We start from the raw sequence: 22105 nt of genomic DNA, 5'->3' as shown, positions 1-22105 counted from the left end.
CCCCGCTTGTACGTTTTCCTTTGTCTGTTGTACAGGTTCCATACCTGCCTATCATAGTCAGGAGTCCAACAGACACATCGAGAGTTCTTGCCATACATTCAGGTTTCAAGGGAACTGGAACTGCAACACATTTTCCTCGTTTTTGACCAGGCCATTTTTGCAAAAGCACAGGTCATCAGGTGGCAAGACCCAGTCTTCAAGGAGACTCTGATTCATTCCTGACTTTGAACATGCAGTGTACAAAAACTTTGCTGATCATGTGTACATTTTTGATTTTAAGATCCTATGTGAGCTGAGCGTGCATAGAACAGAAACTTTGTAGGTGTGTGCATCTTTCCCATATTCCGATGAGTGCTGAGAAACTTTGCGGTACATATCACGCTTTGACCTTGTGTCAACTGTTCCACCGCGCCTTTGCTTAAACTTGCGGATAATGCAATTATCTTCATTCGCCAGTATTTGATGGTAGGTTCTATTAATATTCCCTTGAAAGTCAATCATATAGTTTAAAGAGTTTTAAGTGTGTTTTGTACAGTTTGCAGCATGATATCAGGGATGTTCCTACAAATTCATACATGTATACAGGACAAATGTCCTCTAGCTCTTCAACATCAATAGGACATTTGAACGCTTTTAGAAACGTCAATGGACATCATAATTTTGTGCAAAACACATTCCATAGAATGGCTTCAAAATCATACGCTCAAGGAAAAGCTTAATATTTTCACACACTCACACACACGCACACACACACAGTCATATACAAAGAATATTTGTACTTAGATTGTTTTATAATCTAGTTTGAAACATGTTCAGCTTTATTTGATCTTTGGCAGGCTCTAGTTTTTTTTGTGTGTGGCATATTTCAGTGAGCTTCGTCAAAATGTAATACGTAAGAGCGCTGAAGTGTTGTATAGAAAGGAAAAGTTAACGAATATTGCGCTGTTTGAAGGAATGGAGTTCTTTTCGCCAAAAGATTTCCAGTGATTAACTAAGTTGTGAAGGGCAGTTGACCGTTCTACCTGGGGAGGGGTTGCATTATGTTGGTGGTATATATACATATATATATCATCCAATTTCAGTAAAACTTCGGTCACAAATTAAATCATACATTCAATGTTAAGGAACAATAAACATAGTGTGCAGAAATTGTTTTTTTGATGCCCATGGCACACAGCTCCACAGTGTGGTTGTTTTTCTGTAACATGTCAACACTGTATTTATAATACTTCAAAAAACATCACAGGAAAACGCAAACTTTTTGTACGCGTCAAAATGATAATGTCAAAATTGACACATCAACTGTGTAGAAATACGATATTGGCACTAATTACGACAACAAATTCAAAACGTTTGACAATATTGAGGCATTTCTGTATTAAAATAACACATTATGGAATGGAAAATAGAGTTTTTGTCAAAATCCCAGGTAGTACTGCCACCTTAAAGTTGATAAAAAAAAATAAAAAAATTTACATATTTTTTTTTTTTTTTTAATTTTAATTATTAGTATTTTTTTTGGGGGGGGAAAGAAACTTCTTGAGGTGTGACTCTAAACACATGCCCCCCCAAAAATAAGGTTTTTGTAAAAAAAAAAGTTTAAAATCAATAAAAATTGATTTTGGCAACTGTCTCTTTGTGACTGACACTTGGCGATTATCCCCCCCTTATGTTGCAATTTTCCAGAGAATGTGCAATACTAAATGTGAGAACATTTTAGTTTCTGACTACACACACCATGTCATGAGACAATTTGATGTCAAATCATTGTACCCTTTTCGAGACAACGGAACTCATTTTCTAGGCTTCTTATGGAGCCAGACCCTGTGGTCTATATGAAATGCTCCATGCCAAACTTTCCTATTTTTTGATGATCGCATTCTTCCTCTTCTTGTCGTTCGCTGTTAGATCGTCAGTCCGGACTGCAGGGCGAAACGTGCTGTCCTCTCCAAGTCCTCTCTGGGGCCGTATAGCTTTTTTTGTAGCGCTGTCTCCTCTGGCCATATGGTGTCCCTCAGAGCACTGTGGTATGGGGAAGCCTGCAGGATGTGCTCTGCTGTCTGATTCTTGCCATACGGACATAAGGGGGAGCGAACTAGCTTCAGCTTTGTGGCCATATGATGGTTTAGTCTGTTATGTCCAGTGCGGAGTCTGAGTAGGACTTGTTCTTCACGTTGGAGCAGGCGGTAGTCATCTTTCTTCGCTCTGGTTTTCCTCTTGTTTTTGATTATTGTCTTTTTTTCCTTGTACTGCAGCTGGGACGTGAACAGTTCCTTTGAGGCACCTTCCTTGGCAAGTTTATCTGCAGCCTCGTTTCCTGCTATGGCACAATGAGCTGGCACCCACTGAAGCACGACCCTTCGGTTCTGAGCAACCTGTTGGAGGGCGTTGTTGAGCTCATTTTCTTTGTTGGCAGACAGAGCTTGGAGTGCTGACACTGTCAGAAAGACGACCTGAGGACATTCATGGTCTGATCCGTCAACTATTGTGGCTGCTGTCTTCAAGGCCTGTACTGATCGCATTCAAAATTCAAAGGTTTTATTTGCTTAAGAACCACAGCGCTTTGAACCAGCGATACATTGTTTCTGTTGCAGTAAATTCACATCAGATTTTGGGCGAAAGTTAATCCTGCGTATTTCCAACCCAACTGATGCCGATGCTGGAACCTACACCTGCAGAGGTGTAGTTAATGGGGTTGCTGAAGAGGGCAGAATCACACTGGAACTCTACCGTACGTTGCTGTGTGTGTGTGTGTGTGTGTGTGTGTGTGTGTGTGTGTGTGTGTGTGTGTGTGTGTGTGTGTGTGTGTGCGTGCAGAGGATGGGACTCCTGAAGAGGGCTGCATCACACTCAAACACTACTGAAAGTTGCACTCGTTATGTGTGTGACACAACAAGGTACATGTAGCACCATAACCATTTTGGTCGTAGTGGAGTGAGATGTTAGAGATCTCAACAACTCTCCGGCCAGCGTTATGAGGGCGGTGCCTACTCCTCCCCCTTGCTGCCTGTGTGAGACAAGGACAACACAAAAGGGATGTTAAGTTCCCCTTCTCTATACCCCCCCCACCCCTCATCCCTTTTAATACTTCATTACTTTTCGTGCTACTTTGTAATAACACAGATGAGGATACAATTGAAAGTCACTTTTTCATTGTAATGCTTGTTACTTTCTCATGTACCAGGAGATGTGTGCATAACGCTCACTCTTGTTGCACATGGTGTATGCATTTAGAGCGTGGAAGTTCCTGTGCTTTTTAGTTATTTTATATGTGCTCCTCTTTTGCCAGGTGGAATGAACATGACATCACCCTTGATTCAATATGCTACCCAGGGTTCTGATGCCAAGATTTGGTGCCGCTTGACCAAGACCAACGTAGAGAAAGACATCTCTTGGTACCATGAAAATTGGGCGCTTATCCAATCAGGTCAGTTTTTATCAGTGATTTTGTCTGCCAAAATGTCATTCTTTCAACTTGTAGTTGTCTGAACAATGCAGATGCTAGATCTTGCAGATACAATTGTTGTTCTGTAATGTATGGGATAAAGAGTAATTCAAAAAGTCCTTTCCCTTTTACCTATATACACACACACAGTAGAGCACTTTTCTCGGTTCCCCAATTTCTCGAGGAAAGCTTCTTTTCTTCCTGATGGACAGAGAACTTGTTTTTTCCTCAAAGAAAATAATCCAGGAAGAATTCTTTCTGAGTCTACTTCCACATCGATTTCTGTATCATTGTTTATTCTAGCTGCCAGAAAAGTCCATAAATTGCCTTTAGAGTTGCTTAATTTTGATTTTGATTCCTAGGATATTATCACAGAAATCCACAGGCAATCAGCTTCGAGGCAACATCGACAGATCTGTTGAGATTTCAACTGACGTGAGGGTCTATGGACATACACTGGGGGTGCATATTTCAATGTTGTTCTTTAAAGGCGTCTTGTTCTCATGAAAACACTTGATCTCACATTGACCAGGCTTTTAACTTCCCGCCACTTGGACACATACCCACACTCAACACCTTGACTGCTTGCTGTGACGACTTGTTGTTTGTTTGTTTTTAATGAATTACTAACCAAAATATCCGCTAGTGGCCTTGACGCAATTAATTCCAACAAACACTTCCCACTGAGCACAGAGAGCACCAGGCTGTTGACTGTGTGTATGTGATCAAGTGGAGGAGGGCGAGTCTTACCACACGTGACCGCCTGGCCAGTGATTGTGTGTATGTGATCAAGTGGAGGAGGGCGAGTCTTACCACACGTGACCGCCTGGTCTGTGATTGTGTGTATGTGATCAAGTGGAGGAGGGCGAGTCTTACCCCACGTGACCGCCTGGTCAGTGATTGTGTGTATGTGATCAAGTGGAGGAGGGCGAGTCTTACCACACGTGACCGCCTGGCCAGTGATTGTGTGTATGTGATCAAGTGGAGGAGGGCGAGTCTTACCACACGTGACCGCCTGGTCAGTGACTGTGGGTATGTGATCAAGTGGAGGAGGGCGAGTCTTACCTCACGTGACCGCCTGGCGAGATGTCAGATGGTGAGCCCAACTGTTGTCACCAGAAGGAATGTACCTTTAACGTTAAGGCGAGGAAGATGAGAAGTAGAAAGAGTGTGATTATTTGTCAGATGACAAGTACCGTGTGGGTTACGAGGATGGAGCCGGCCAGGAGGGAGACTATCTGGAGATCAAGGACATCCAGCTGGACGACGGGGGCAAGTACATCTGCAACATCGACATGATGAGCGTCGGAAAGACCATTGCCAACTTCATTCAGGTCGTTGTCACAGGTGAGTGCTTCACACTGCATGTGTATACATGGAGGATCACTTCTCTCAACCCCACCCCCTCATCGCTACTTTGAGAGAGAGAGAGAGAGAGAGAGAGAGAGAGAGAGAGAGAGAGCGAGAGAGAGAGACAGAGAGAGAGACAGAGAGAGAGAGAGACAGACAGAGAGAGAGACAGAGAGAGAGAGACAGAGAAAGAAAGAGACAGAGAGAGAGAGAGAGACAGAGAGAGAGAGAGAGAGAGAGAGAGAGAGAGAGGGAGACAGAGAGAGAGAGAGAGAGAGGGAGAGAGAGACACACAGAGAGACACAGAGAGAGACAGAGAGAGAGAGAGAGAGACAGAGAGAGAGAGAGAGACAGAGAGAGAGAGAGACAGAGAGAGACAGAGAGACAGAGAGAGACAGAGAGAGAAAGAGAGAGAGAGAGAAAGAGAGAGAGAGAGAGAGAAGAGAGAGAGAGATAATGAATGAATGGATATTTAAAAGCTGTTGTGATAACTATTATTGAATTGATTTGATTTTGTAAGAGTTTCGGTCTGTTTGATTTGACATAAATATTTCAGTGTGTCTTTGTGTCATGTCAAATATCAGTTTTGATGTAACCTCTCTCATCCCTCCCTCTCCCTCCCTCCGCAGTCTAACTCAGTAACTGTTAAACATTTCTTTAACGTGATGTGAACTTTGTGTATGTTACAGCAACGCCAGTGGGAGCAGAACTGAGAATCTTGCCTGCAGTGAACCCTCACGTGCTTGACATGACGGCTGGAAGCACCGAGCCTGCCACCTTCAGTTGCGCTGCCCCCGACTTGACAACAACGGAGGCTGATCTCAAATGGTTCAACGATCAAGACGAAGAGATCACTGCTACTTCAAGAGGGTAAGAAACTGTGCATTGTATTCACTGTTTTCATGGCTGTGGTCAATGTTAATGCTGACAACATGCAGGGAGGACCAGGTCAAATTGTTCAATGAGATCACTACTATCTTCCTTTTTATTGGAAGTCGGATTATCATTTGTTTGTCCATCCATGTTAAAAACCATTTGATAGTCGTACTACGTGTGCTTGTGAATATTTTGCTTGGTTGATTATGATTATGAAATGCTCCATGTCAAACTTTCCCATTCAAAATTCAAAGGTTTTTTTTGCTTAAAAACCACAGAGCTTTGAACCAGCGATACATTGTTTCTGTTGCAGCAAATTCACATCAGATTTTGGGCGAAAGTTAATCCTGCGTATTTCCAACCCAACTGATGCCGATGCTGGAACCTACACCTGCAGAGGTGTAGTTAATGGGGTTGCTGAAGTGGGCAGCATCACACTGGAACTCTACCGTACGTTGCTGTGTGTGTGTGTGTGTGTGTGTGTGTGTGTGTATGTATGTGTGTGTGTGTGTGTGTGTGTGTGTGTGTGCGTGCAGAGGATGGGACTCCTGAAGAGGGCTGCATCACACTCAAACACTACTGAAAGTTGCACTCGTTATGTGTGTGACACACATGTAGCACCATAACCATTTTGGTCGTAGTGGAGTGAGATGTTAGAGATCTCAACAACTCTCCGGCCAGCTTTATGAGGGCGGTGCCTACTCCTCTCCCTTGCTGCCTGTGTGAGACAAGGACAACACAAAAGGGATGTTAAGTTCCCCTTCTCTATACCCCCCCCCCCCCCTTCATCCCTTTTATTACTTCATTACTTTTCGTGCTACTTTGTAATAACACAAATGAGGATAAAATTGAAAGTCACTTTTTCGTTGTAATGCTTGTTACTTTCTCATGTACCAGGAGATGTGTGCATAACGCTCACTCTTGTTGCACATGGTGTATGCATTTAGAGCGTGGAAGTTCCTGTGCTTTTTAGTTATTTTATATGTGCTCCTCTTTTGCCAGGTGGAGTCAACATGACATCACCCTTGATTCAATATGCTACCCAGGGTTCTGATGCCAAGATTTGGTGCCGCGTGACCAAGACCAACGTAGAGAAAGACATCTCTTGGTACCATGAAAATTGGGCGCTTATCCAATCAGGTCAGTTTTTATCAGTGATTTTGTCTGCCAAAATGTCATTCTTTCAACTTGTAGTTGTCTGAACAATGCAGATGCTAGATCTTGCAGATACAATTGTTGTTCTGTAATGTATGGGATAAAGAGTAATTCAAAAAGTCCTTTCCCTTTTACCTATACACACGCACAGTAGAGCACTTTTCTCGGTTCCCCAATTTCTCGAGGAAAGCTTCTTTTCTTCCTGATGGACAGAGAACTTGTTTTTTCCTCAAAGAAAATAATCCAGGAAGAATTCTTTCTGAGTCTACTTCCACATCGATTTCTGTATCATTGTTTATTCTAGCTGCCAGAAAAGTCCATAAATTGCCTTTAGAGTTGCTTAATTTTGATTTTGATTCCTAGGATATTATCACAGAAATCCACAGGCAATCAGCTTCGAGGCAACATCGACAGATCTGTTGAGATTTCAACTGACGTGAGGGTCTATGGACATACACTGGGGGTGCATATTTCAATGTTGTTCTTTAAAGGCGTCTTGTTCTCATGAAAACACTTGATCTCACATTGACCAGGCTTTTAACTTCCCGCCACTTGGACACATACCCACACTCAACACCTTGACTGCTTGCTGTGACGACTTGTTGTTTGTTTGTTTTTAATGAATTACTAACCAAAATATCCGCTAGTGGCCTTGACGCAATTAATTCCAACAAACACTTCCCACTGAGCACAGAGAGCACCAGGCTGTTGACTGTGTGTATGTGATCAAGTGGAGGAGGGCGAGTCTTACCACACGTGACCGCCTGGCCAGTGATTGTGTGTATGTGATCAAGTGGAGGAGGGCGAGTCTTACCAAACGTGACCGCCTGGTCAGTGATTGTGTGTATGTGATCAAGTGGAGGAGGGCGAGTCTTACCCCACGTGACCGCCTGGTCAGTGATTGTGTGTATGTGATCAAGTGGAGGAGGGCGAGTCTTACCACACGTGACCGCCTGGTCAGTGATTGTGTGTATGTGATCAAGTGGAGGAGGGCGAGTCTTACCACACGTGACCGCCTGGTCAGTGATTGTGGGTATGTGATCAAGTGGAGGAGGGCGAGTCTTACCACACGTGACCGCCTGGCCAGTGATTGTGTGTATGTGATCAAGTGGAGGAGGGCGAGTCTTACCAAACGTGACCGCCTGGTCAGTGATTGTGGGTATGTGATCAAGTGGAGGAGGGCGAGTCTTACCACACGTGACCGCCTGGTCAGTGATTGTGGGTATGTGATCAAGTGGAGGAGGGCGAGTCTTACCTCACGTGACCGCCTGGCGAGATGTCAGATGGTGAGCCCAACTGTTGTCACCAGAAGGAGTGTACCTTTAACGTTAAGCCGAGGAAGATGAGAAGTAAAAAGAGTGTGATTGTGTGCCAGATGACAAGTACCGTGTGGGTTACGAGGATGGAGCCGGCCAGGAGGGAGACTATCTGGAGATCAAGGACATCCAGCTGGACGACGGGGGCAAGTACATCTGCAACATCGACATGATGAGCATCGGAAAGACCTTGGCCAACTTCATTCAGGTCGTTGTCACAGGTGAGTGCTTCACTCTGCATGTGTAGACATGGAGGATCACTTCTCTCAACCCCACTCCCTCATCGCTGCTTTGAGAGAGAGAGAGAGAGAGAGAGAGAGAGAGAGAGAGAGAGAGAGAGAGAGAGAGAGACAGACAAAGAGAAAGGGAGAGAGAGACACAGAGAGAGACACAGAGAGAGACACAGAGAGAGAGAGAGAGACAGAGAGAGAGAGACAGAGAGAGAGACAGAGAGAGAGAGAGAGACAGAGAGAGAGAGAAAGAAAGAGAGAGAGAGAAAGAGAGAGAGAGAGAGAGGGAGAGAGAGAGAGAGAGAAGAGAGAGAGAGATAATGAATGAATGGATATTTAAAAGCTGTTGTGATAACTATTATTGAATTGATTTGATTTTGTAAGAGTTTCGGTCTGTTTGATTTGACATAATTATTTCAGTGTGTCTTTGTGTCATGTCAAATATCAGTTTTGATGTAACCTCTCTCATCCCTCCCTCTCCCTCCCTCCGCAGTCTAACTCAGTAACTGTTAAACATTTCTTTAACGTGATGTGAACTTTGTGTATGTTACAGCTACGCTAGTGGGAGCAGAACTGAGAATCTTGCCTGTAGTGAACCCTCACGTGCATGACATGACGGCTGGAAGCACCGAGCCTGCCACCTTCAGTTGCGCTGCCCCCGACTTGACAACAACGGAGGCTGATCTCAAATGGTTCAACGATCAAGACGAAGAGATCACTGCTACTTCAGGAGGGTAAGAAAGTGTGCATTGTATTCACTGTTTTCATGGCTGTGGTCAATGTTAATGCTGACAGCATGCAGGGAGGACCAGGTCATATTGTTCAATGAGATCACTACTATCTTCCTTTTTATTGGAAGTCGGATTATCATTTGTTTGTCCACCCATGTTAAAAACCATTTGATAGTCGTACTACGTGTGCTTGTGAATATTTTGCTTGGTTGATTATGATTATGAAATGCTCCATGTCAAACTTCCCTATTTTTTGATGATCGCATTCAAAATTCAAAGTTTTTTTTTTTGCTTAAGAACCACACAGCTTTGAACCAGCGATACATTGTTTCTGTTGCAGTAAATTCACATCAGATTTTGGGCGAAAGTTAATCCTGCGTATTTCTAACCCAACTGATGCCGATGCTGGAACCTACACCTGCAGAGGTGTAGTTAATGGGGTTGCTGAAGAGGGCAGCATCACACTGGAACTCTACCGTACGTTGCTGTGTGTGTGTGTGTGTGTGTGTGTGTGTGTGTGTGTGTGTGTGTGTGTGTGTGTGTGTGTGTGTGTGTGTGTGTGTGTGTGTGTGTGCGTGCAGTGGATGGGACTCCTGAAGAGGGCTGCATCACACTCAAACACTACTGAAAGTTGCACTCGTTATGTGTGTGACACAACAAGGTACATGTAGCACCATAACCATGTTGGTCGTAGTGGAGTGAGATGTTAGAGATCTCAACAACTCTCCGGCCAGCTTTATGAGGGCGGTGCCTACTCCTCCCCCTTGCTGCCTGTGTGAGACAAGGACAACACAAAAGGGATGTTAAGTTCCCCTTCTCTATACCCCCCCCCCCCTTCATCCCTTTTAATACTTCATTACTTTTCGTGCTACTTTGTAATAACACAGATGAGGATACAATTGAAAGTCACTTTTTCATTGTAATGCTTGTTACTTTCTCATGTACCAGGAGATGTGTGCATAACGCTCACTCTTGTTGCACATGGTGTATGCATTTAGAGCGTGGAAGTTCCTGTGCTTTTTAGTTATTTTATATGTGCTCCTCTTTTGCCAGGTGGAGTCAACATGACATCACCCTTGACTCAATATGCTACCCAGGGTTCTGATGCCAAGATTTGGTGCCGCGTGACCAAGACCAACGTAGAGAAAGACATCTCTTGGTACCATGAAAATTGGGCGCTTATCCAATCAGGTCAGTTTTTATCAGTGATTTTGTCTGCCAAAATGTCATTCTTTCAACTTGTAGTTGTCTGAACAATGCAGATGCTAGATCTTGCAGATACAATTGTTGTTCTGTAATGTATGGGATAAAGAGTAATTCAAAAAGTCCTTTCCCTTTTACCTATACACACACACGGTAGAGCACTTTTCTCGGTTCCCCAATTTCTCGAGGAAAGCTTCTTTTCTTCCTGATGGACAGAGAACTTGTTTTTTCCTCAAAGAAAATAATCCAGGAAGAATTCTTTCTGAGTCTACTTCCACATCGATTTCTGTATCATTGTTTATTCTAGCTGCCAGAAAAGTCCATAAATTGCCTTTAGAGTTGCTTAATTTTGATTTTGATTCCTAGGATATTATCACAGAAATCCACAGGCAATCAGCTTCGAGGCAACATCGACAGATCTGTTGAGATTTCAACTGACGTGAGGGTCTATGGACATACACTGGGGGTGCATATTTCAATGTTGTTCTTTAAAGGCGTCTTGTTCTCATGAAAACACTTGATCTCACATTGACCAGGCTTTTAACTTCCCGCCACTTGGACACATACCCACACTCAACACCTTGACTGCTTGCTGTGACGACTTGTTGTTTGTTTGTTTTTAATGAATTACTAACCAAAATATCCGCTAGTGGCCTTGACGCAATTAATTCCAACAAACACTTCCCACTGAGCACAGAGAGCACCAGGCTGTTGACTGTGTGTATGTGATCAAGTGGAGGAGGGCGAGTCTTACCACACGTGACCGCCTGGCCAGTGATTGTGTGTATGTGATCAAGTGGAGGAGGGCGAGTCTTACCACACGTGACCGCCTGGTCAGTGATTGTGTGTATGTGATCAAGTGGAGGAGGGCGAGTCTTACCCCACGTGACCGCCTGGTCAGTGATTGTGTGTATGTGATCAAGTGGAGGAGGGCGAGTCTTACCACACGTGACCGCCTGGCCAGTGATTGTGTGTATGTGATCAAGTGGAGGAGGGCGAGTCTTACCACACGTGACCGCCTGGTCAGTGACTGTGGGTATGTGATCAAGTGGAGGAGGGCGAGTCTTACCTCACGTGACCGCCTGGCGAGATGTCAGATGGTGAGCCCAACTGTTGTCACCAGAAGGAATGTACCTTTAACGTTAAGGCGAGGAAGATGAGAAGTAGAAAGAGTGTGATTATTTGTCAGATGACAAGTACCGTGTGGGTTACGAGGATGGAGCCGGCCAGGAGGGAGACTATCTGGAGATCAAGGACATCCAGCTGGACGACGGGGGCAAGTACATCTGCAACATCGACATGATGAGCGTCGGAAAGACCATTGCCAACTTCATTCAGGTCGTTGTCACAGGTGAGTGCTTCACTCTGCATGTGTATACATGGAGGATCACTTCTCTCAACCCCACCCCCTCATCGCTACTTTGAGAGAGAGAGACAGACAGAGAGAGAAAGAGAGCGAGAGAGAGAGAGCGAGAGAGAGAGACAGAGAGAGAGACACAGAGAGAGAGAGACAGACAGACAGACAGACAGAGAGAGAGAGACAGACAGAGAAAGAGACAGAGAGAGAGAGACAGAGAAAGAAAGAGACAGAGAGAGAGAGAGAGACAGAGAGAGAGAGAGAGAGAGAGAGAGAGAGAGAGAGAGAGAGAAGAGAGAGAGAGATAATGAATGAATGGATATTTAAAAGCTGTTGTGATAACTATTTTTGAATTGATTTGTTTTTGTGAGCATTTCGGTCTGATTGATTTTACATATTTCAGTGTGTCTTTGTGTCATGTCAATTATCAGTTTTGATGTAACCTCTCTCATCCCTCCCTCTCCCTCCCTCCGCAGTCTAACTCAGTAACTGTTAAACATTTCTTTAACGTGATGTGAACTTTGTGTATGTTACAGCTACGCTAGTGGCAGCAGAACTGAGAATCTTGCCTCCAGTGAACCCTCACGTGCATGACATGACGGCTGGAAGCACCGAGCCTGCCACCTTCAGTTGCGCTGCCCCCGACTTGACAACAGCGGAGGCTAGTCTCAAATGGTTCAACGATCAAGATGAAGAGATCACTGCTTCTTCAAAAGGGTAAGAAACTGTGCATTGTATTCACTGTTTTCATGGCTGTGGTCAATGTTAATGCTGACAGCATGCAGGGAGGACCAGGTCAAATTGTTCAATGAGATCACTACTATCTTCCTTTTTATTGGAAGTCGGATTATCATTTGTTTGTCCATCCATTTTAAAAACCATTTGATAGTCGTACTACATGTGCTTGTGAATATATTGCTTGGTTGATTATGATTATGAAATGCTCCATGTCAAACTTTCCTAATTTTTGATGATCGCATTCAAAATTCAAAGGTTTTTTTTGCTTGAGAACCACAGAGCTTTGAACCAGCGATACATTGTTTCTGTTGCAGCAAATTCACATCAGATTTTGGGCGAAAGTTAATCCTGCGTATTCCCAACCCAACTGATGCCGATGCTGGAACCTACACCTGCAGAGGTGTAGTTAATGGGGTTGCTGAAGAGGGCAGCATCACACTGGAACTCTACCGTACGTTGCTGTGTGTGTGTGTGTGTGTGTGTGTGTGTGTGTGTGTGTGTGTGTGTGTGTGTGTGTGTGTGTGTGTGTGTGTGTGTGTGTGTGTGTGTGTGTGTGTGTGTGTGTGTGTGTGCGTGCAGAGGATGGGACTCCTGAAGAGGGCTGCATCACACTCAAACACTACTGAAAGTTGCACTCGTTATGTGTGTGACACACATGTAGCACCATAACCATTTTGGTCGTAGTGGAGTGAGATGTTAGAGATCTCAACAACTCTCCGGCCAGCTTTATGAGGGCGGTGCCTACTCCTCTCCCTTGCTGCCTGTGTGAGACAAGGAAAACACAAAAGGGATGTTAAGTTCCCCTTCTCTATACCCCCCCCCCCCCCCTTCATCCCTTTTATTACTTCATTACTTTTCGTGCTACTTTGTACTAACACAAATGAGGATAAAATTGAAAGTCACTTTTCCATTGTAATGCTTGTTACTTTCTCATGTACCAGGAGATGTGTGCATAACGCTCACTCTTGTTGCACATGGTGTATGCATTTAGAGCGTGGAAGTTCCTGTGCTTTCAGTTATTTTATATGTGCTCCTCGTTTGCCAGGTGGAGTCAACATGACATCACCCTTCACACAATATGCTACCCAGGGTTCTGATGCCAAGATTTGGTGCCGCTTGACCAAGACCAACATAGAGAAAGACATCTTTTGGTACCATGAAAATTGGGCGCTTATCCAATCAGGTCAGTTTTTATCAGTGATTTTGTCTGCCAAAATGTCATTCTTTCAACTTGTAGTTGTCTGAACAATGCAGATGCTAGATCTTGCAGATACAATTGTTGTTCTGTAATGTATGGGATAAAGAGTAATTCAAAAAGTCCTTTCCCTTTTACCTATACACACGCACAGTAGAGCACTTTTCTCGGTTCCCCAATTTCTCGAGGAAAGCTTCTTTTCTTCCTGATGGACAGAGAACTTGTTTTTTCCTCAAAGAAAATAATCCAGGAAGAATTCTTTCTGAGTCTACTTCCACATCGATTTCTGTATCATTGTTTATTCTAGCTGCCAAAAAAGTCCATAAATTGCCTTTAGAGTTGCTTAATTTTGATTTTGATTCCTAGGATATTATCACAGAAATCCACAGGCAATCAGCTTCGAGGCAACATCGACAGATCTGTTGGAATTTCAACTGACGTGAGGGTCTATGGACATACACTGGGGGTGCATATTTCAATGTTGTTCTTTAAAGGCGTCTTGTTCTCATGAAAACACTTAATCTCACATTGACCAGGCTTTTAACTTCCCGCCACTTGGACACATACCCACACTCAACACCCTGACTGCTTGCTGTGACGACTTGTTGTTTGTTTGTTTTTAATGAATTACTAACCAAAATATCCGCTAGTGGCCTTGACGCAATTAATTCCAACAAACACTTCCCACTGAGCACAGAGAGCACCAGGCTGTTGACTGTGTGTATGTGATCAAGTGGAGGAGGGCGAGTCTTACCACACGTGACCGCCTGGCCAGTGATTGTGTGTATGTGATCAAGTGGAGGAGGGCGAGTCTTACCACACGTGACCGCCTGGTCAGTGATTGTGTGTATGTAATCAAGTGGAGGAGGGCGAGTCTTACCACACGTGACCGCCTGGTCAGTGATTGTGTGTATGTGATCAAGTGGAGGAGGGCGAGTCTTACCACACGTGACCGCCTGGTCAGATGTCAGATGGTGAGCCCAACTGTTGTCACCAGAAGGAGTGTACCTTTAACGTTAAGCCGAGGAAGATGAGAAGTAGAAAGAGTGTGATTGTGTGCCAGATGACAAGTACCGTGTGGGTTACGAGGATGGAGCCGGCCATGAGGGAGACTATCTGGAGATCAAGGACATCCAGCTGGACGACGGGGGCAAGTACATCTGCAACATCGACATGATGAGCATCGGAAAGACCTTGGCCAACTTCATTCAGGTCGTTGTCACAGGTGAGTGCTTCACTCTGCATGTGTAGACATGGAGGATCACTTCTTTCAACCCCACCCCCTCATCGCTGCTTTGAGAGAGAGAGAGAGAGAGACAGAGAGAGAGAGACAGAGAGAGAGAGAGAGACAGACAGAGAGAGAGACACAGAGAGAGACAGAGAGAGAGAGACAGAGAGAGAGACAGAGAGAGAGAGAGACAGAGAGAGAGAAAGAGAGAGAGAGAGAGAGAGAGAGAGAGAGAGAGAGAGAGAGAGAGAGAAGAGAGAGAGAGATAATGAATGAATGGATATTTAAAAGCTGTTGTGATAACTATTATTCAATTGATTTGATTTTGTAAGAGTTTCGGTCTGTTTGATTTGACATAATTATTTCAGTGTGTCTTTATGTCATGTCAAATATCAGTTTTGATGTAACCTCTCTCATCCCTCCCTCTCCCTCCCTCCGCAGTCTAACTCAGTAACTGTTAAACATTTCTTTAACGTGATGTGAACTTTGTGTATGTTACAGCTACGCTAGTGAGAGCAGAACTGAGAATCTTGCCTGCAGTGAACCCTCACGTGCATGACATGACGGCTGGAAGCACAGAGCCTGCCACCTTCAGTTGCGCTGCCCCCGACTTGACAACAACGGAGGCTGATCTCAAATGGTTCAACGATCAAGACGAAGAGATCATTGCTACTTCAGGAGAGTAAGAAACTGTACATTTTATTCAGTTTTCATGGCTGTGGTCAATGTTAATGCTGACAGCCGGGAGGACCAGGTCAAATTGTTCAATGATAAAGACATAGAGATCACTTCTTTATTCCCCCCTCTGCTTCTTTACCTCTGTAAACTTGTAGAGCTAGTTATTTTTCGATAATGACCCAGCAACCAAACAAATAACGAGCCAGCAACAGCCTGAATCCTCGATAGCGCAATGGGTAAAGAAGCTGTTCTGTTTTGGTACTACTTTTGCGACTGAAAAGTTCCGAACGCTCTATACGTACGAAATATACATCTCTGGAGCAAACAATACAAACATACCGCATTTAAATTAACAACTACAGGCCTGAACACATGAATCTCCATATAAAATCCATGAGTTAGGTTGTTTTCTGAATCTAGATCTGCCGTGCACACACCGTTCATCACAAGCAAATTCAGTCCCAAGGCAAGTAACTCATACTCTTGCCGACAAGAGTAGTTCCCCTTCTTTTAACGCAGTTTCTTCGACAACACTGACTGCAATCCGACGGTCAGTTTTCAACAATATTTCATTTTATAAAAAGATCACACGCAACAAAATGCACACATCTCATCAATTTAAACAACATAAAGCGGTTTCATACACTATTTTCCCCAGAAAACTGAACTTCATACAGTAATTAACGTTCGAACACGGGTGCAAAAGTTCGTCTGCTAGTCCCATTTGACGAAAGAACATTATCCTAACACGATACTAAAACATAAACAGAACACACAATATCTGCCTTTACCGCCACAGCAGAATAACAGCATATCTGTGTACTTGATTTTAGTCTAAAACAGGGAAACTGACAAGAAGTGTTAACAGAATGGAATGATTTGCACGGAACTATACAACCGCGCATTAATCGATCGCCTGCGCAGGTTGACTGGTTGAGTGATTCGGATTCGATCAAACTTTCGCACAAAAACTCCTGTTTTCTTTGAATAACTGAAGAAAGGAGGAATAAAGAGGTTACACACCTCGTCTCAGTGATTATTAAAAATAATGGTCTTAGTTCGCGGTCATGAAAAAGCTCGCTGAAGCTCGCATTTTTCATGATCCGCCAACTTCGACCATTATTTTTAATAATCACTGAGACTCGGCATGTAACCTCTACTTATTCCCCCCTCTGCTTCTTTACCTCTGTAAACTTGTAGAGCTAGTTATTTTTCGATAATGACCCAGCAACCAAACAAATAACGAGCCAGCAACAGCCTGAATCCTCGATAGTGCAATGGGTTGAGAAGCTGTTCTGTTTCGGTACTACTTTTGCGACTGAAAAGTTCCGAACGCTCTATACGTACGAAGTATACATCTCTGGAGCAAACAATACAAACATACCGCATTTAAATTAACAACTACAGGCCTGAACACATGAATCTCCATATAAAATCCATGAGTTCGGTTGTTTTCTGAATCTAGATCTGCTGTGCACAAACCGTTCATCACAAGCAAATTCCCAAGGCAAGTAACTCATACTCTGGCGACAAGAGTAGTTCCCCTTCTTTTAACGCAGTTTCTTCGACAACACTGACTGCAATCCGACGGTCAGTTTTCAACAATATTTCATTTTATAAACAGATCACACGCAACCAAATGCACACATCTCATCAATTTAAACAACATAAAGCGGTTTCATACACTATTTTCCCCAGAAAACTGAACTTCATACAGTAATTAACGTTGGAACACGGGTGCAAAAGTTCGTCTGCTAGTCCCATTTGACGAAAGAACATTTAATAAGCGATACTAAAACATAAACAGAACACACAATATCTGCCTTTACCGCCACAGCAGAATAACAGCATATCTGTGTACTTGATTTTAGTCCAAAACAGGGAAACTGAAAAGAAGTGTTAACAGAATGGAATGATTTGCACGGAACTATACAACCGTGCATTAATCGATCGCCTGCGCAGGTTGACTGGTTGAGTGATTCGGATTCGATCAAACTTTCGCACAAAAACTCCTGTTTTTTTGGAATAACTGAAGAAAGGAGGAATAAAGAGGTTACACACCTCGTCTCAGTGATTATTAAAAATAATGGTCTCAGTTCGCGGTCATGAAAAAGCTCGCTGAAGCTCGCATTTTTCATGATCCGCTAACTTCGACCATTATTTTTAATAATCACTGAGACTCGGCATGTAACCTCTACATCTTCCTCTATCGGAAGTCGGATTATCATTTGTTTGTCCATCCATTTTAAAAACCATTTGATAGTCGTACTACATGTGCTTGTGAATATTTTGCTGGTTGATTATGATTATGAAATGCTCCATGCCAAACTTTCTTGTTTTTTGATGATGGCATTCAAAATTCAAAGGTTTCATTTGCTTTAGAACCACAGGGCTTTGAAGCAGCGATACATTGTTTCTGTTGCAGCAAATTCACATCAGATTTTGGGCAAAAGTTAGTCCTGCGTATTCCCAACCCAACTGATGACGATGCTGGAACCTACACCTGCAAAGGTGTAGTTAATGGGGTTGCTGAAGAGGGCAGCATCTCACTGGAACTCTACCGTACGTTGCTCTGTGTGTGTTGTGTTTGTGAGTGTATTGTGTTTGTGAGTGATTTGTGTTTGTGAGTGATTTGTGTGTGTGTGTGTGTGTGTGTGTGTGTGTGTGTGTGTGTGTGTGTGTGTGTGTGTGTGTGTGTGTGCAGAGGATGGGACTCCTGAAGAGGGCTCCATCACACTCAAATACTACTGAAAGTTGCTCTCGTTATGTGTGTGACACAACAATGTACATGTAGCACCATAACCATTTTGGTCGTAGTGGAGTGAGATGTTAGAGATCTCAACAACTCTCCGGCCAGCGTTATGAGGGCGGTGCCTACTCCTCCCCCTTGCTGCCTGTGTGAGACAAGGACATCACACAAGGGATGTTAAGGTCACCTTCTCTATACCCCCCCCACCCCTCATCCCTTTTAATACTTCATTACTTTTCGTGCTACTTTGTACTAACACAGATGAGGATAAAATTGAAAGTCACTTTTCCATTGTAATGCTTGTTACTTTCTCATGTACCAGGAGATGTGTGCATAACGCTCACTCTTGTTGCACATGGTGTATGCATTTAGAGCGTGGAAGTTCCTGTGCTTTTTAGTTATTTTATATGTGCCCCTCTTTTGCCAGGTGGAATGAACATGACATCACCCTTGACTCAATATGCTACCCAGGGTTCTGATGCCAAGATTTGGTGCCGCTTGACCAAGACCAACATAGAGAAAGACATCTTTTGGTACCATGAAAATTGGGCGCTTATCCGATCAGGTCAGTTTTTATCAGGGATTTTGTCTGCCAAAATGTCATTCACTTCAACTTGGAGTTGTCTGAACAATGGAGATGCTAGATCTTGCAGATACAATTGTTGTTTTGTAATGTATGGGATAAAGAGTAATTCAAAACGTCCTTTCCCTTTTACGTATACTCACACACAGTTGAGCACTTTTCTCGGTTCCCCAATTTCTCGAGGAAAGCTTCTTTTCTTCCTGATGGACAGAGAACTTGTTTTTTCCTCAAAGAAAATAATCCAGGAAGAATTCTTTCTGAGTCTACTTCCACATCGATTTCTGTATCATTGTTTATTCTAGCTGCCAGAAAAGTCCATAAATTGCCTTTAGAGTTGCTTAATTTTGATTTTGATTCCTAGGATATTATCACAGAAATCCACAGGCACTTATAGGGCCTCTGGACCCCAGCAAGTCTCGAAAGGCTGAATCATATCAGATCTCTGCTCCCGCCTCGATCTGATATGATTTCAGCTTTCTCGACATTCAGACTGATAAATGTTTTATGAAGTCTTATATCGCGCGCGTATCTCCAGACTCGGACTCAAGGCGCAGGGATCTATTTATGCCGTGTGAGATGGAATTTTTTACACAATACATCACGCATTCACATCGACCAGCAGATCGCAGCCATTTCGGCGCATATCCTACTTTTCACGGCCTATTATTCCAAGTCACACGGGTATTTTGGTGGACATTTTTTGTTATCTATGCCTATACAATTTTGCCAGGAAAGACCCTTTTGTCAATCGTGGGATCTGTAACGTGCACACCCCAATGTAGTGTACACGAAGGGACCTCGGTTTTTCGTCTCATCCGAAAGACTAGTCCTTTGATAAATATTGACCAGGCTTTTAACTTCCCGCCACTTGGACACATACCCACAATCAACACCCTGACTGCTTGCTGTGACGACTTGTTGTTTGTTTCGTTTTAATGAATTATTAACCAAAATATCCGCTGGTGGCCTTGACGCAATCAATTCCAACAAACACTTCCCACTGAGCACAGAGTCCCAGGCTGTTGACTGTGTGTATGTGATCAAGTGGAGGAGGGCGAGTCTTACCACACGTGACCGCCTGGCCAGTGATTGTGGGTATGTGATCAAGTGGAGGAGGGCGAGTCTTACCACACGTGACCGCCTGGCCAGTGACTGTGGGTATGTGATCAAGTGGAGGGCGAGTCTTACCACACGTGACCGCCTGGCCAGTGATTGTGGGTATGTGATCAAGTGGAGGAGGGCGAGTCTTACCACACGTGACCGCCTGGCCAGTGACTGTGGGTATGTGATCAAGTGGTGGAGGGCGAGTCTTACCACACGTGACCGCCTGGCCAGTGATTGTGGGTATGTGATCAAGTGGAGGAGGGCGAGTCTTACCACACGTGACCGCCTGGCCAGTGACTGTGGGTATGTGATCAAGTGGTGGAGGGCGAGTCTTACCACACGTGACCGCCTGGCCAGTGACTGTGGGTATGTGATCAAGTGGTGGAGGGCGAGTCTTACCACACGTGACCGCCTGGCCAGTGATTGTGGGTATGTGATCAAGTGGAGGAGGGCGTGTCTTACCACACGTGACCGCCTGGCCAGTGACTGTGGGTATGTGATCAAGTGTAGGAGGGCGAGTCTTACCACACGTGACCGCCTGGCCAGATGTCAGATGGTGAGCCCAACTGTTGTCACCAGAAGGAATGTAACTTTAACGTTAAGGCGAGGAAGATGAGAAGTAGAAAGAGTGTGATTGTGTGCCAGATGACAAGTACCGTGTGGGTTACGAGGAAGATGAGAAGTAGAAAGAGTGTGATTATTTGGCAGATGACAAGTACCGTGTGGGTTACGAGGACGGAGCCGGCCAGGAGGGAGACTATCTGGAGATCAAGGACATCCAGCTGGACGACGCGGGCGAGTACATCTGCAACATCGACATGATGAGGATCGGAAAGACCATAGCCAACTTCATTCAGGTCGTTGTCACATTGATTTGAGCTTGGCATTTTGGTGTTTGTGTGCATTGATGTTGTTTACAAATCAATAACTTTGCTTTCAGAGACAGGATTCTGCTCTGGTTATCGCATACATTTCTCACGATGCAGCTTTGTCGACATGCTGTTTCTGTTATGGTTGGAGGTGGTGGCATAGCTGTTACAAAAACTAAACAAACAAACCAACATGCAACAATTTGATTTTTGTGTCTGTAAATGACAAAACTTTGAATTTTACCTTCTGCGTGTGGAAGAAATATTGTGAATGAATGATTTTGGGCTGTCTCTTTTTTCCCGATTGTAAAAATTGACAAAGTTTTGAAAAATAACATTTGATGTTTAAATCTTTCCCAGTTAAATGTACAGAAAGACTGACAAAATGTATTATTCTTGTTGATAAGGTGTCTTAGACATGGTACTGAACAGTTACACTGAAAGTACCAAAAAGCTGCACGAAGAAAGAATTCCAAAAAGAAAACAGGATCCAATTTTTCTTGTTCATTGTTGTTTGTTTGTGTTTTTAGATGTGTGCAATGTGCCTTTGCCTCCGACACCTGAGTTACAGTGAGGGCAAACAGTTTTCAGCTGTGTGTTGTTACTGTCCTCTTTTTCCTTTGGTTTTAATTGAACTTTTCCTGTGTGAGCAAAACGAATGGAACGTTTCTCATGAGATAGATGTTACTGTACACTGTCTGTAGAGTTAGTTGAACATTTAGGTTGTAGTTTTATGTCTAGTCGTCTCTCTGTTGACTTCGTTTCTAACCCAAGCCTCTATTGGTGTTGTAGATCGTAACATTAATGTTGTAGTGTGTGAGGATTTGATGTTTTAGTGTGTTACTGCAGTGTTGCTGCCGCTTTTCGTCTTGTTAACTTTCAATTGTAATTCAATCAAGTTTGCGTTTTAATGAAACAGATCCTGTGATTGGTCAGAATGCCCCAACTCATTAAAAATTACCGGTCATTAATTGTCGATAACCACTCGCTAAACAAGAGGCGAAGCCTTCAAGGCTCACGTAAGAAATCGACAAACAGTAACACAAACTCAATCACTCCGTCACACATACACACACAAACACACACAGTAAGCATAGGTGAAACTGTGCAAGAAAGCGAGACCCTGGATCTGCCAACTAGTCTCGGCCCGCTCACAATAACAATGACCGAGACTTTCAGTAATTCCTTTGCGTGACGTCTAACCCTCTTACGTCATAATGTGACGTCTTCAAATAGTTTCTATCACACACGTCAAACACTTTTGACCGAGACGTAATCTTCTTATGCGAGCTTTATCC

General features: G+C 43.8%; 1 protein-coding gene across 1 annotated transcript in view; it reads left to right on the top strand.

Moving 5' to 3' along the window:
* LOC138974588 (hemicentin-1-like) overlaps positions 1-21824 on the top strand; it is a 31292-nt gene extending 9468 nt beyond the window's left edge. Inside the window, exons 3-21 of the mRNA XM_070347307.1 lie at positions 2595-2731; positions 3290-3427; positions 4631-4792; positions 5485-5665; positions 5985-6121; positions 6674-6811; positions 8202-8363; positions 8926-9106; positions 9444-9580; positions 10157-10294; positions 11496-11657; positions 12200-12380; positions 12716-12852; positions 13447-13584; positions 14660-14821; positions 15326-15506; positions 17928-18064; positions 18679-18816; positions 20647-21824. Of these exons, the coding sequence (XP_070203408.1) occupies positions 2595-2731; positions 3290-3427; positions 4631-4792; positions 5485-5665; positions 5985-6121; positions 6674-6811; positions 8202-8363; positions 8926-9106; positions 9444-9580; positions 10157-10294; positions 11496-11657; positions 12200-12380; positions 12716-12852; positions 13447-13584; positions 14660-14821; positions 15326-15506; positions 17928-18064; positions 18679-18816; positions 20647-20816 (2917 nt within the window). The 3' untranslated portion in view covers positions 20817-21824. The remainder of the gene's footprint in view (positions 1-2594; positions 2732-3289; positions 3428-4630; positions 4793-5484; positions 5666-5984; positions 6122-6673; positions 6812-8201; positions 8364-8925; positions 9107-9443; positions 9581-10156; positions 10295-11495; positions 11658-12199; positions 12381-12715; positions 12853-13446; positions 13585-14659; positions 14822-15325; positions 15507-17927; positions 18065-18678; positions 18817-20646) is intronic.
* The last annotated feature ends 281 nt before the right edge of the window (positions 21825-22105 follow it).

Source organism: Littorina saxatilis, linkage group LG8 (assembly GCF_037325665.1).
Source record: "Littorina saxatilis isolate snail1 linkage group LG8, US_GU_Lsax_2.0, whole genome shotgun sequence".
NCBI lineage: Eukaryota > Metazoa > Mollusca > Gastropoda > Littorinimorpha > Littorinidae > Littorina > Littorina saxatilis.
Note: the sequence above shows the minus strand (reverse complement) of the source record. Positions and strands in the feature narration are given on the sequence as shown.